This window comes from Bos mutus, chromosome 17 (genome assembly GCF_027580195.1).
Source record: "Bos mutus isolate GX-2022 chromosome 17, NWIPB_WYAK_1.1, whole genome shotgun sequence".
NCBI classification, from domain to species: domain Eukaryota; kingdom Metazoa; phylum Chordata; class Mammalia; order Artiodactyla; family Bovidae; genus Bos; species Bos mutus.
Window position 1 is genome coordinate 4942983 of NC_091633.1, and position 16103 is coordinate 4959085.

Sequence of the window (16103 nt, forward strand, 5' to 3'; positions counted from 1 at the left end):
ATTTGGATTGTTCTCAGTTGAGGAAATTCTGTGTACAACAGTGGTAAACTTTCATGTACAGGTTTTGTGTGATCATGTTATTTTTCTACAAAAAACACCTAAAGAGTAGGATTGCTGGATTATATAGTTAAATCTTCCTTGGAAGAAAAACTATGATAAATAGTTTTTCTATTTTTCAAATAGTTTTCCAGATAGCATATTAAAAAGCAGAGACATCAGTGTGTTGACAAAGGTCCATATAGTCAAAGCTATGATTTTTCCAGTAGTCATGTATAGATGTGAGAGTTGGGCCATAGAGAAGGCTGAAGTCTAAAGAACTGATGCTTTCAAATTGTGGTGCTGGAGAAGACTTTTGAGAGTCCCTTGGACTGCAAGGAGATCAAACCAGTCAATCCTAAAGGAAATCAACCCTGAATATTCATTGGAAGGACTGATGCTGAAGCTGAAGCTCCAGTACTTTGGCCACTGATGTAAAGAGCTGACTCATTGGAAAAGACCCTGATCCTGGGAAAGATTGAGGGCAGGAGGAGACGGGAGTGACAGAGGATAAGATGGTTGGATGGCATCATTGACTCGATGGACATGGGTTTGAGCAAGCTCTGTCATATGGTGAAGGACAGGGAAGCCTGGTATGCTGTAGTCCATGGGGTTGCAAAGAATGGAACACAGCTTAGAGACTGAACAACAAAATAGTTAATCTGTATTTTATTTTATAAGAAACTGAAAAACTATTTTCCAGATATTTGCCCTGCATCAGCACTGTTTGAGTGTGCTAGTTGCTTTGTATCTTTACCAACACTTGGTTATTGACATTGTTTTTTCATTTTGTTTGTTTGCTATTCAAATAGGTATATAGTGGTTTACTTGGCATTTTCTTGACTAATGTTGGCTGTTAACTAAAAGATGTTGAACATCTTTTCATGTGCTTATTTGCTATCTCAGTAACCTTTCAGTTGAAGTGTCTGTTCAAATCTACTGCCTACTTTTTATTGGGTTCTTTATTTTTTTTAACTCAAGTTTTCATAGTCCTTTTATTTCAGCATCATTCTTGAAGGATGTTTTCCTGAAGGTTTATAGAATTTCAGGTTTATATTTCTTTTCTTGCAGCCCTTTAAAAATTTCTTTCCTCTGCTTTCTGGCCTTGATGGTTTCTGATGAAAAATCTGCAGTCATTGGAAATGTAGTTTTCCTGTAAATTATATGGCGTTTTTCTTGGATTGCTTTCAAGATGTTTTTCTTTGTTTTTAGTTTTCAGTATGTCAATGCAGGAGACCCGGGTTTGATCCCTGGGTCTAGCAGATCCCCTGCAGAAGAAAATGACAACCCACTCCAGTATTCTTGCCTAGGAAATCCTATGAACAGAGGAGTCTGGGGGGCTGTAGTCAATGGGGTCACAGAAAAATTATACACACAACAACAAATGCTAATTATGATGCTTCGAGACATGGATTTATTTGGGCTAACCATATTTGGGATTTGCTGACCTTGACTCTAGGTTTATGTCCTTCACAAAATGTGGGAAATTTTCAGTTCCTTCAAGTTTTCCCCATGCTTCACATTCCTTACTGTCTTATAATGGGATACCTACCAACGACATGAATATTAAAGCTTTTGTTATTGCCCAGTGTATCCCTGAGGCTCTGAATATCTTTGGTTTTCTATTATCTTTCTCTCTGTTGTTCAGATGGGTAATTTCTTTTCATCTGTTTTTAAATTTACTGATTCTTTTCTCTGTAATCAAAGTTCTGCTATTGAAGCCCTTCCTAGATATTTCAGTATAGTTATATTTAATTTTTTATTTGGTTTTTCTCTATATCTTTTATTTCTTTGCTGGGGATGCCATCTTTTTTGTAAGACTATTTGCCTGTCTCACAACATGAATATAATAGTTGTCTGATCATGTTAACTTCTGTGTCATTTTAGAGTTGGCATGTGTTGATTTCCTTGCGAGTAGAGATTTTTTTTTCAGTTCTTCAGAGGTGAAGTGGTTTTGCTTATATCCCAAATGCTTTGATATTGTTCATTACATCTTGTTTATAATTTAAGAAGAATAAATTTGTTTATTTTAATAAACTATTCACCTGATTAGGTTTAGGCTGTAAGTCTCAGCCCATATTTTGTGGACTTTGGTTCCAAAGTTGGTTAAGTTTTCAGAGTTTTTGTAGTTGTACTGGGACCTTGCCTTTGTATGCACCACCCAATGGCCAGTTTGAGAACCAGATAGTAGTCTGTTCTGTAGTTTAGTTCTCAAAGCCTTGGTATGCTATTTGAGGTAAGATCCAGACACCTCTTTATGGGATCTCTCGTGAGCTCCCTCCTACATCTTTTTAAAAATTCCCCAACACTTTCAAGCTCTCTGGCTGTCCTCTTCCCTTCCCATCCACTAGCCAAAACTAGGGCTTTAGCTTCTCTGCTCTGCCATGCATATCCTATAATTATGTCTTTAATGAGGCATCAAGTAGTGAAAGGGCAGAGAGAAAGAGAGAGAAAAGCTCTGGGACTCATCCTGAACTCTGGGAACCACAGGTCCTATGATCAGGGCTCTCTTCCACACAATTTTATATGCCTGCCCAGCGGCCACTGCAGTCACTCTCCCTGGCACCGTTGGTTTGCCTGAGGTGTCGACTGAGAAAGAATGGAAAGAGGATTTTAAAAATGGGTTTTTTCTACTCTTTCTGACCCTTGGGAGTTCTCTTTCTTGCTTCTCTGACTGGAATAGGACTTTTCTTGGAGAGCTTCTGTTTGCACCATTGAGTCTTTCCTCATTTTGAGCTGCCTTTGAATCCAAGGTGGATGATACCAGATGGGAAGAATACAGAACACAAGAGGAAGCCCGTTGCTACTTTGGTACTACTTTGAATTCTGGTCTCTTTCCTCAGTTCACCTACTGTGTTTACTGTTCAGAGATCTGTTCCACGAAGTCTTTCCAGATGTGATGGTATTCAGTGGAAAGACTGGATGCTTACTCTATCTTGCCTAGAAATGGAACCCTTTCTCTTTTGAAAAGATCAAAAGTATATCGTTATGTTTTTGTGGTGGTAGATACTGAGGGGTAGACATTTTTCTTTTTCTCGGTTTTCATTGTGATGTGTGGCACCTTAACACACATGTGACAACGTAGAAAGATTACCTGATACATGAAGGGGAAAGACATAGTCCGTGAAGTTCATTGTTTAGAAAAGCACACGTGAAATATTTGCATAAGTTTTTCTAAGGTATATTCTTGCCTTTCAGCTCTGTCCTTACCACTTGCTCATGTCAGCCTGTCTTGTCCCTCTTCTCAGTGCGCTCTCTTTTCTGGGCGCTCTGTGTGTGAGCTGGCAGTTGACGACGATGAAGCCATCAGTGTTTCCTGGTGGTGCTTTTCCAACTTTGCTTCCCCAGTACCTGAGGAGTCAGAAGAGAGGACTATCCGAGGGATTGGGGCTATAGATGGACTGTAGATGGGTATTTATTTGTGTTTCTTAAAAATTGTGTGAACTCTTTTATTTTCTTCTGTAATTTTCTTATAAAAATAATTCTCCATTGATTATGTTTTTAAAAAAGTACCACAGTGGTGCAGGAAGTTCTGCATGTGTCAGAACAGTGGTTGTATGGGAGTTCTCTGTATTTTTCACTCAGTTTTGCTGTGAATCTAGAGTTGCTGTAGTTTATTAATTAAAAAGATTCTCTCCCAGAAAATTCAAATAGATTGAACGTTTCAGGAGACATGTTATGTTATCATATAGTTTTGACCTCCATGGTATAATGCTGTGGACTCACATTTGAATTATACTTTGACGAGAAAAACAAGAATTATCAAACTATCAGCTGGTAGATCAGAAAGATCAGAGAATGAACAACTAATGGTGGGATTTCATCTGCTCAAGGACGCCTTGTATAGAACGCCTGTATCCTGATGTACAGCACTTCTGGCCGTAATTTCTTACAGACTGCTTTCTGGAGGGAGTCGATTGCTGTTAGTCTGGTATGGTTTGGGTGTAGCTGCATTATGGTAGGTGAGATACCAAGTGCTTTTTTTCAATAGTTAGTGAATCCTATAATTCCCATGTGTTGGCTTCAGTGTTTTCCTTAACTCCCTTGCTCACCATTATTTTTTCCCATTTTGCCCCTGGTTTCACACTGTCCCCAGGATCATCTGTATGTGTGAAGGCACAGGTGCTCAGTGCTCTGGAGTAGAGGGAGGGTCGGTGGGGGAGGGGCACAGAACTTATGCTGAAGCCAGATGATTACTTGGAGAAAGTTCAGAAAATTCCCTGGTGTTGTTTTTGGCATGACTTTACACTCCTCCTGTGCCACACCCATAGAGTGACGGCACGGGGTATGGACAATTCAGAACCATTACTCTGGAGACTTCAAACTTCTTTTATTGTTTACTTCCAAGGTTTACAAGGAAAACTCCAGATAATGGCACACAGATTTTATAATCTGACATGAACTTCGGCATTAGGAATTCCTCCAGTGCTAGAAAACGACACCTACTTAGTTATTTAACTCCTGGTTGTCGTTTCATCTTTAACTGCTCATCAGATTTCTAGTTTTTTTTTCAAAATATGGTTTTCCCATAAACTGTTACTTTAACAAGTTTGATATAGTAATTTAAAATTAACTTAGGGTTAAGAAATAGCTGATATGGTATGAAACAATCATGATTGAGAGCAGATTTCTTTTAGAAATTGATATTGAATGTACCAAAAGCAATGTTGAAGAGAAAAACAGCTGCAGATTTGGTTAGAACATTATGTTTAGGCCATTAGGGCCTTTGACTCTGGGTTACACACTGAATAATGGTGTTTTCTAAAATAGCCTTCAGTCTCTTGCATGTGCTTTCAGCATACAGTAAGACAGACTAGTAAAAAAAAATATAAGCATAGCTTTCTGGAGAGATAGGAATGATTACTCCCAGCTGAGCAGGTAAAAACAGTGCTACATGAAGAATGTGTTCTTTGCTGATTCTCAAGGTTTTATTTATTTTTATTTTTAATACAAAATGTCAGCATATAGAAGCAAAAGAAACTCCACTTGAAAATCTCAGAAAATTAAAGAAGCATAGCAAATTGTATTGCAGGTAGAAATCCATTTTTAGCCAGCAAACAAATAAGCATTGGCTGAGAAGCTTGCTGATAGCTCCCTTTGTTTCTCTTTGATTTAAAGCCTCATGCCTGTAATCTAATTAACTTCGAACTGAGTTGCAAGTACAGTGGCCTGTTTGGTTCAATAATAATACATTTATATGAAAGGTTAATGAAATGAATTTTCCCTCCATCCAATTCATTAAAAATTGTTCCACAATCAACGGTTGCTAATGGAATAGAGATTAAATATTCATGTTCATAAATTTTCTGTGTCATTTCTGATTTTCCTTCATTTCTGCCTCCATAGGTTGAATTTTGCCAGTATAAGAATTCCCAAACAAAAAGCTTGATTTAGAGGTTAATTGCACACTATTAATTCTTTTATCAAAGAGGTAGTGGGGAATAGTAGAAAGAGTTTTTGGCAGCAGGGTGAGTTTCATAACTACCTCTTTTGTGCAGTAGTTGTGGTAAGAACTTCTTGCAGAACATGGTGCGCGTGAGTGATGAGCCATGGAAAACAACCAGCACTGTGTGGGGCACAGAGTAGCGGTTCAGTAAATGATGACGAGAAGGGATTTGGGGAAATAAAGCATCTCTGCACTAAAAGTTATGGTTTTATAATGGCGAGACTGATATGGTAAGGCTGGGCGCTTGTTAATTCTAAGGTAGGTGTTCAGGCTTGGACCTCAGAACACCTTGTTGTAATTCTCATCATCAGTATATCAGGATAGAGTCTCTGATAGAAAGGACTTTTTCATATTTCTACAGATAGGTTTTTGTGTGTCATCTATTTTTTTGCCACCTCTTCTTTTCCACCTAGGCTAAGGGACTTGATTTAAACTGCATATGATGTTTTTCCCAGGTAACAAATTTACTCGATAATTGAAGCCTACCCAATCAAGTGCCAAAAGTGTAAAGATTTTTAAAAGCAATTTTGATTTAAACATTTCCATTAAACAGATTACCTATTTATAGGCTTCTTAAATGGAAGATGCCAAACATAAGTTAACTATTCTGTTAATGACCAAAGGTGATCATTGAGATCATCAGTTTTTGTTTTGTGCTTACTTTTTGGCAGTTCCTCACCCACTTTACCACAAGTAATTTGTATTGTGTGAACTCATAAAGCAGATGAGCCACCTGATTAAATGGCAAATGCCAAGTTGAGACTCAATAGTGAGAAATTCACTTCTCTTCAGTTTTTAAAAATGTACCCACTCTTTGTTTCATATACCATGTGTCAATTAGCATTCTTTGTTGAGGTCATTATTATCATCCTCTCTGAAAGTGGAAATGGAACAGGAAGTTGGGAGAAGCGCTAAAGGCACACAGCTGAAAGGCAACTGGGACAGGATTCTAGTGTCAGCCCAATGAGTCTTTTCTGCGGCAGCTGGCCTGGAAGTAAATCACACAGCTTCAGTTCCCAGCTTTTGTAGTAGTTATTTTTATTTGTTGAGTGTATACCCTTTCACTTTGTGTTTGGAGGTTTGTTGTTAAAGGAAGACCCAAACTGTAGAGCTGTACTGTCTTAATACAGTAGCTACTAGCCAACTGTGACTGTTAAAACTTAAAGTAATTAAAATGAAAGGAAATTTAACATTTAGTTTCTTAGTCACATGGTGCACATTTCACATGGTCAGTGGCCACAGGTGGCTGGCCAGAGAGTACTGTTATTAGACAGTATAGAGAACAGTTTCATCATTGTAGAAAGTTCTGTTAATTTCTCCCTTGTCCTAAATGAGCATACATAATAAAATATGTTACAAAAATAATTTGTGCTTATGTATCCATCTGGGTTCCTATTTGATGCAAGACTGTGGAAACTTGTTGAGGACATGGGTCCTATCCCTTCATTTTTATGTGTTATATTTTAATGTGACATAATTTATAATGTGTAGTAAATTTTATAGTGGGCATTATGTGTACATTTACATTTTGCTTGTATGATGGGTATGTTTTAAGGAATATAGTCTTTTATTTTCTCATATAATGCCTTCCTAAAAAAGTATATGAAAGTCAAATATGTGAGATGTCAAATATACAAATATTAATGAAGAGATTGACAAATTCAGTGAGTAAGGAGCGTTAATTCCTAGAGAACTGAAAAATAAAATCTCAAATCATGGTTTTCCTTTTAAGATTCATTAAAAATATATATTTTCTAATTTTATCCTTTTCTATCAAAACTAAGCATAGTTAGATCTGTGTGATGTTAAAGCTTTTCTACTTTTGGCACCTTGTAATCGTTTTAACTTTTGACCCAGTCATGGTTAAATTATAGTTTAATGCTGGTGCTTTTAAAAACTAGAATCAGTATTTCTATTTTTGCAATTTCTCCTCATTTTTAAATGAAATAGCAAGGCAAAAGTCAGTGAAATAGTTCTGTGATTTACCAGTATTGTTGACAAGATGGTGATGTTATGGTAGCAGGTGGTATGATGGGCTAGCAAGTGTACTACCATGTTATAGAGAAATGTATTCTTCAGAAGATGTTTAAAAAAAAGTTCAAATTCAAACAATGAAAAACAGGTTAGGAACATTAAAGTACAGCATTTAAAAGTACACATTAAATTGAAGGCATAGTGTTTGGGAGCACTTGTACTAAGTAATAGATTATACTGTACATGTAAGCAAACACTTAATTTTATGTATCATTACATATTATATACATTTATTTTTTGTTATATTTTTTGTTATGAATGTACATATGTACCTATGAGCATAATTTATCTTATTACTCATTTGAGCCATGGAAGAGGAGGAAGTTTAGGTTATTATTGAGTTCATTGATGTTTTAGAATTGTAAATAGAATGTTGGAAGAAAAAACTTAAAGGTCCTTCATTGCTTCCGGGGTACTTGAAGGGTGAATAGCTTACTGTTTCACATGTTTAGTCTTTGAGTGTTTTTACTTTAACCCTATCTTAGTCAGTTCGGACTGAAATAACAAAATACTGCAGACTGGGTGGCTTAGATCACATTTATTTTTCACAGTTCTGGAGGCTGGAAAGTTCAGGATCAAGGTAATGGCACATTTTGTATCTGGTAAGGGCTGATTTCCTGGCTGTCTTCTTGCTGTGCCTGGTCTCATGTGGTAGAAGGGAAGAGGGAGCACTCTGGAGACACTTTTATAAGGGCACTAATCCCACTCTTGAGGGGTGCACTCTCACCCTAATTGTGCCTAATCGCTTCCCCAAGCCCCACCTCCAGATACCATCACACTGGTGATTAGGTTTCAGCTTACTAATTTTGGAGTGACACACACATTCAGTCTAGCAAACTCTCTGAGATGAGAAGAATGTACACTCACTAAGGACAAAATACTAACAATTTTAACCAAAGGATGTAAGCACTTTGGTCATTAGTTACATTTTTATTACTGCTAAAATGTTACAAACCCTTCCTATTATAAAGTTATTGTAGGTAGCAGTCAAGAAATTTTATATTCTTTGCTTCTAGACTGCGAGCACCTTGAGTCCAAGTCCTATCTTTATTTCTTTTTATTTGTGATACACATCACAGTACCTGGTTCTGTGGATTTTTAGAGAATGTTAATTCAAGTAGTATGGAAGGAATGAAAACATACTTGTAACCTACTTGCGTTTCTATTATTTGTGAGATTACTTAGTAGCACGTGTGGAATAATCACGGAAGATTCTTTGTAGTAAATACGAACAAAGTATTTGTATTTACTATATTTGTAGTAACAACAAATATATAAACAACTCTACAACACTTTAAAATCTAGGCATTCCCCTTCTAGTCCGGTGTATTAACTAGCTCCTTGCAAGTCTTTCTTCTTGGCTAAAGCTTCAGGTTAAAGCCATTGTTCTCAGGGCATAGGGGCTCTCAAAAAGTCAGTCCATATTGCCTTTCCTTCTCTGTTGCGTAACAGTGACCAGAATGTAGGTATATACATGAAGAGTGCTGAAACAGGGAGTATATTATCTGAGGTTGGCTGGGCTCAATCCTAAGTGACCCAGATTTGTCCCTTTGCCAGATGCTGTTGCTTCCTATGAAACCTATGATAGTAAGAGAAGAATTAGGTCACATCAGTTTTCTTTAAGTTTAGTAAACAGCGGTAAAACTCAGTGCTTCTTGATCTTTCCTTTGGGAGAGACTGACACAGAATCCTATGGCGGGGGAGGGGGGCTGGTGGCGGGAGGTGGGTTGCTACATCTCCCAAGACTTGTTGGTACCAACTTCTTTTAGTCGGGGGGTTCAGATTTTGTCTGGGAGCCTTACAGCAGTGAGTTTCCCAGTTGCTAACAGTCTTACGTGGAGCAAGAGGGAGGAGGGAATAAAGCAGTGACAGGAATTGAATGCTGTTATATTGAATAATGAAATGTTTGAAATATTTATTTGGCTCTCCTTATGTTCTGTTAGTCTGTAATTATATATTCTTGTTTTCCTCATTAATTAATAATCAAAATAGCTTACTTTATTAAGTATTTACTCTATGTCAGGCACTGTGCTGACAACTCTACGCTTTTAATAGAAAATATTGTGACGTTGGGTTGGGGATTCTGGAAGGACATAAGGAAGGATCAAGGGAGATCTTTGAGCCTTCTCACCTTTACCTCTTTTCAAAATCTTCTAAGGAAGGGAAACCGAGACTCTGGGCAGCATGATCGAGTCATACCTTTCCTCATCTAGTTTCTGAGTGTCCTAAGAAAGCATAACATGTATGTGTTGTGCTGTGCTTAGCTGCCTGGTCATGTCCGACTCTTTGCGACCCCATGGACTGTGGCCCACCAGGCTCCTCTGTCCATGGGAATTCTCCAGGCAAGAATACTGGAGTGGATTGCAATGTATTCCTCCAGGGGATCTTCCCAACTCAGGGATCCAACCCAGGTCTCCCGCATTGCAGGCAGTTCTTTACTGTCTGTGCCACCAGGGAAGCCCAAGAATACTGGAGTCGGTAGCCTATCCATTCTCCGGGGGCCTTCCAGAGCCAGGAATTGAATCAGGGTCTGTTGCATTGCAGGTGGATTCTTTACCAGCTGAGTTCCCAGGGAAACAACTCCTTTGTTTATTTGATGTCATAACTTTTCCATTAACATTGAACCCACTAAGGAGTATATACATCATACTTTTCTGAGACTTCATTTGGGAGATAGGAAAATCAGTTATTTTCTCAGTGAAATAATGAATGATATGCTTTGATTTAAACAGATAAAAAATTATCAAAATTCATTGAGACTAATTAAATTTTTTGTTTTTTCTCTAGTTTGAAATTTAATTGACTTATAGCACTATGTTAATAGTTTAAGATATATAGCATAATGATTTGACTTACATATATTGTGAAATGATTATCACAATAGATTTTTGTATTTCTTAAAATATATACCTGAAATCATTAGCCACAGACTTATTTGGTCTCTCTTCATAAATAATAGTTTATAAATATTTCATGTATGTATTTACATATACGTGTGTGCTGTGCTGTGCTAAGTTGCTTCAGTTCTGTGCGGCCTCATGGACTGTAGTCTGCCAGGCTCCTCTGTCCATGGGATTCTCCAGGCAAGAATACTGGAGTGGGTTGTGATGCCCTCCTCCAGGGGATCTTCATGACCTAGGGATCAAATCCCTATCTCTTTCATCTCCTGCATTGGCAGGCAGGTTCTTTACTACTAGCGCTGCCTGGGAAGCCCATATATACATACACACACATATATAAATTTTTAAATTTAGCTTTAATGTAGCATTTCTAGAATTATATAACTATAGTTATTTTTAGTTGGAATGTGGTACATGTTGCCTCTTGGATTATAGAAATTACCTAAAATGTTAGATGAAAAGGGTAGTAAAAAATGTGTACAAACACATTAAAGATTAAAAAGTGACTGAGTCCACTGAAAGGAAGTGATCTTATGAATTAGTGATGATAGTGCATTTACAGGTTATTGTCTTACTGGAGTCTGAGTTTTAACAGCTGCTGGTAGTTTAAACTAATAGAAGTCTGAATAGACCATAATAATTTGAGTATTCATTCTGTTTATGGATTGTTTCTTAATAGAAACACTGAATAGTATTGCTTATCTTAAATTACCTCAAAGCATAGTTGTAAAAATGAAATAAGGTAAGTAATTATGTTTTATAAACATGAAAGGTGCTCTCTCATAGTGTGTGTACATAATATAAAATTATAAAATTATGTATTACATTTGAATAGTAGTTTTAGAAGTTGTTTGAAACTTCATTTAGAGCCCATAAATACAATTTGTTGCAATTGAAAAGGATATTGGACGAAAAAGTTACATTTGTGTTTCAAGCGTAGAGTATTGTGAAAGTATTTAAATAGGCCAAGTATTTTGGAAGCAGATGTCATATAAGCAATGAATGCATTAATAATATGTCAGTTTTATGTGTTATTTAATCAGGTTCAAAGTCCTTTGCTGGTTATATACTTGTAACACTTTGATCATTTACTTGATTTTACTCTGTGTTCGAAAATAAACTATAAGTTCTTACGATCATTATGAAGTTTAAATATTTTATTAATTTTCTGGCCCTTTCTGTAATTAGCTGGAAGGAGGAATGTTTTCTTATATTCACAGTTGATAATACCAGTTTTTAAACTAATCCAATTAAACGATGCAAACAAGAGCAATCTTATTTTGTTTCTAAGCAAAGCACATTTATTTTAAATGATGGTTTTAAAATACTATGTCTGAAACACCACATTAAATGTAGCCATGTTGTGTTACTCATTATTACAATTATCTTAATACTCATCACATGCTGATATATATTCCTTCAATTAATGAGGAGAAAACAAAATAAGTGAAATTGGAGTGTCTCTCATTTGTCTTGCACTGTACCAGATACTTTGGTAAGATGTAAAGAAATCTCCAAACCCCTGTTCTTGAGGAGCTTATGCTATTAAATTGGGATAAAAGGTTTTTAAAATCATCAAAAAAAAAAGGTAAAATATTATATACTATGTGAATAAGTACCAAAGAATGTGATAAAATTAATATGTTCTAGAAGTGAAAAAATGAAAGTTTTAAATATAATTTTCCTGAAAGAAGTACGCTTACATTTTATGATGTTCAGAGAAGTCAAATTTGATTACAAACTCTTTACTAGGTTTCTGAACTGAGATCACATCAATCTTAGTTCTGCCGACCTGTTGTTTTAGTTAAGAATCCTCCTCAGCCTGGTGGAGCCTAGTGTATAAGTAATATATGCATTATCTTTTATTTATTTCCAGGCATACTTCCGACAGGGTGTTGCCCTCCAGTACCTCGGACGTCATGCCGATGCCCTGGCAGCCTTTGCATCTGGGTTGGCTCAGGACCCCAAGAGTCTCCAGCTTCTGGTGGGGATGGTAGAAGCAGCCATGAAATCTCCCATGAGAGGTAAATATGATAAAAGTATTTGGTCCAACACTAATTTAAGTCAGAACATTTCTAATCTTTGAAGATTTTTGACTCAGGCATTGAGAATTGATAGGTTATCACATTAGCTAAGGTTGTATATTTTAGACAGAGGACAATTGGAAATCACTGTCAATAGCTGATGTTATGAGGCACAGAGGGACGGTGGTAAGGCCACTTGTCTGGAACTTTGTGGACCTAGATTATATTTTGAATTTTTCATTAACTAACTCTACAGCTTCTCTGGATTTTAGGGTTATGTAAAGAATCCTTATGTTTTTTGTAGTTGTCAGATTCTATACCTCTAAAACAAAACAGCTCTAGCAGTAAATTGATCTGCTCAGGTGGACCAATATGCCATCTGGAAATAAACAAATGAGAGAAGACATTAGACATTTCTTAAGAGGAAATATGGATCTAACTGTAGGCTTTGTCTAACATTTTTCAGAAGAACATTAAAAGATTATGTTGAATTAAAAGGAAAGAGAAAAATAAGTAGATATGTGGTTTTTACCTGTATTACTTCTGTGTTATATCAATTGGTATTCTGGAACAATAGATTGAAAATAGTACTCTGAAGGTTGGAGTTGTTCTAAGGCTCAGATCAGATTGACTTCTGTTTGAGGAACATAGATTTTTGTGGAAAGAATTCTTGGGAGGATTGGGCTAAAAGTGTATATCTTTGTGGAATGATGGAGACACTAAGGCAGGTTGATGCTAATGATGTCCCACACTAACTAGATGATGTCAAGCAGAACTCTGTTTTTGTCTCTGACATGGTATATTTTTGAGTGAACCTAAAAACGTGGATGGCAGTATCATTAGGTAATTTATTTAATTTTGAAAATATTTGCAGCATTAGATAATTTTAATATACTGGCTAGTTTGATACTTGGCTCAAAATATTTATGTGCTAAGTAAAAGTTTGATGAACTAAATGGTACTCATATGGTTTCTGAGGAATTCATAGCTATAAAAAATACTTTCCTGAAAGCAAAGATTTCATGTTTTAGAAAAAAAGTGGTAAGGAAACCTCTCTTCTTGCGATTTTATAACCCCATACAAAGCTGAGTCTTTGTTGCAGGAGCCTAATGGCTTCTCCCACTGGGGGACCTGCTGTTAATAAACTCTGACTTAGAGCAGACGCACTTTGGAGCGCCAGGAGTGGGAAGGGAGGGAGGGGAGATGGACAGCAACAACGAAAATCAATCTCTCTCTCTTCTTTCTGTTTTTCTAGTATTTTCTCATTCTCTCCCTGTATTCCTCTACATAGATAATTTTTTATTTAGTTCATGATATTCCTTTATTGTGAAGTATTTCTGCTACTACCTTTAGAACACTGGAGTGAATGTGTTGAGATCAGCAGAATCATACTTACCAGTTTGCCTTTGAAGCAAATCTATTTATTTAGATAAATGTAAAAAAATCTTCTCTGCACTGCAAGAATTAGCTCAGTGCTACTGTCCCCCTTAGGGTTTTCTATGCTATGTTCTTTCCCATCTTACAGAGTGACCTAAGGGTGACCCTGGAGAAAGCTGCATCTTACAGGTGCCTGGAGCACTTCAATATTTTCTTCTTTATCCTTAAAATGACTTATGTCATTTATTTTTGGCATTGCCTTTACCACTGTATCTATTCCAGGTGGGCTTTTCTTATCAACATTGTATAGAAAGACTGTTGGTTTACACAGTATTGTTCTGTTTATCATTGCACATCTTAATGACCTCTCTTTTTGTCATATGGTTATAATTCACAAAATCTGTCATTATTTGCTGCCCATGTTTTGCCCACTGTTTATTTTACTCTCCTGCGGTGTTCTCAGTTTTTGCCATTGTTGAGTAGCTGTGCGGTCCAGGATGCTTTACGTGTAGGTCTGATCTGTGTGTCCATTATTTTTATTTTGAAATGAATCTGAAATGCAACATGGAGACTCCCTTGTCCAAGTGCTTCTGTAAGCAAACAAAGCTACCCCTATGTGCATAGCACTCTTGTCATTTGGCCTTTGGGGGAAGTTTCAAGGTTTTTTTTTTTTTTTAAAGCTAGGGATAATATACCCTTATTCCCAATAACTACATTCTATTAATCCACAATGAAACTTCCTTGATTTTTTAAAATGTTGTTCCCTATTTTGGTAATTACATTGTCTTTTTTACTTTATTTTTGTGGTTTCATTCATGCTTACCAACCAGATATCAGATGATCTACTTTTCTTGTAAATATATTTATATCACTGTATGTAATGTATTTCCCTTAAATCATTTATGAAAATACACAAATATAAGTATTAATATAAAGTGAGACTTTTTCATGACTCTCAAATTGTCCTTTTACTATTTTCCATTTTTCTTTTTTAGATCATCTTGCAGCAATTTCAGTTCATTATATCTTATAAATGTTTATGCAGATTTGGATGGTGTCGCATAGTCCTGCTGCCAACCACAGATTTAATAATACAATTACAAAGTGAGATTGAGTTTACCTTTATTTGTTCCTCTAAAGACAGCAGGGCTGCTTCTTGCTGAGGGTTCTCTTGTGTATATTTTCTCCCCTCTTGTTAATTTGGTAATCTAAAGACTATTACATTTATGGGCTATCACCTGTCGTGGTGTTTCTTTCAGCTCCAGAGGATCCAGGAAGCTGATTTTTATGACGTACTGGTGGAAAATGGCTTGAATGTATATAAGCTTTTCTCTCATAGTCATATTTGGGGTCACCTTTTATTTACCTGATTGTCCACCCTTGATAACTCTTTTTGTCTGATTTTCTTTTAGAAGGCGGTCACTTTTCATAGATGGCCTGTTTTTGAAATGTTGAAAAGAAAACAGAACTGACTTCTCCTGAAAAGACTGGGACTCTGATCCCAGCACTGCCATCTGCTATCCTATTGACCGGGCAAGGTTCTTCCTTTGCCTGCCCCTCGGTTGGTATCTGTAAAAGGGGCGTGGTAACGAGTAGCTCGTACTGTTGTTTTGAGAATCAAGCCATGGCACTTAAAGGCAGGCCCCTGTGGGACACCTGTGCCCTGCGGTGCGGTGCGCCGCTTCTCTTGGGGAGAGGAGTCGCGGTGGTGATGAGCTTCCTCTTGTCTTTGTGCTGTGGATGTGGAACAAACACTGCACAGCACACATGACCCTCTTGCTAAGCACTCGGTTCCTGGAAAACTGCCTTTTGCCTGAGTCTTAGTATATTTTTATCTAAAAGGTCTGGGAAAACCTAAAGTGATCCTTGATTCTTTTGCTTTGTCCTCTGTGAAGCAGTAGAACCCAGTGTCCTGGCTACCTTAAAGAAGTGTGCCAGGACTTAATCTTTAAGATGAATTTTCCTTACTTTACTTTCCACTCACTCTGACTACCATGTCTTCTGCCTTATTTCTTTAGAAGGTCTTTGAATCCTTTTGGAATGAAGTAGCATATAAATAAATCCATATGTGAACCCAGAAAAATATGAAATGACTTAGCTAAACGTGTCAGTTTTTTTTTTTTTTTTTTTCTTTTTTTGAGCAGGGTTAAGTTTTCCTTTTAGTATGAACCAAAGCTTTTTTTTTTTTTTCCAATTGTGGTAAAATGTACATAACATCAAATTGACCATTTTTAGTTGTGCAGTTATGTGGTGTTAAGTATACTCACAGGTTGTGCAGCCAGCCCT

At 36.8% G+C, this 16103-nt stretch overlaps 1 protein-coding gene across 1 annotated transcript in view; it reads left to right on the plus strand.

The window, feature by feature from the left end:
• TTC28 (tetratricopeptide repeat domain 28) overlaps positions 1 to 16103 on the plus strand; it is a 582233-nt gene that overhangs the window by 285828 nt on the left and 280302 nt on the right. Inside the window, 1 exon segment of the mRNA XM_070385930.1 lies at positions 12293 to 12440. Coding sequence (XP_070242031.1) covers positions 12293 to 12440 — 148 coding nt within the window.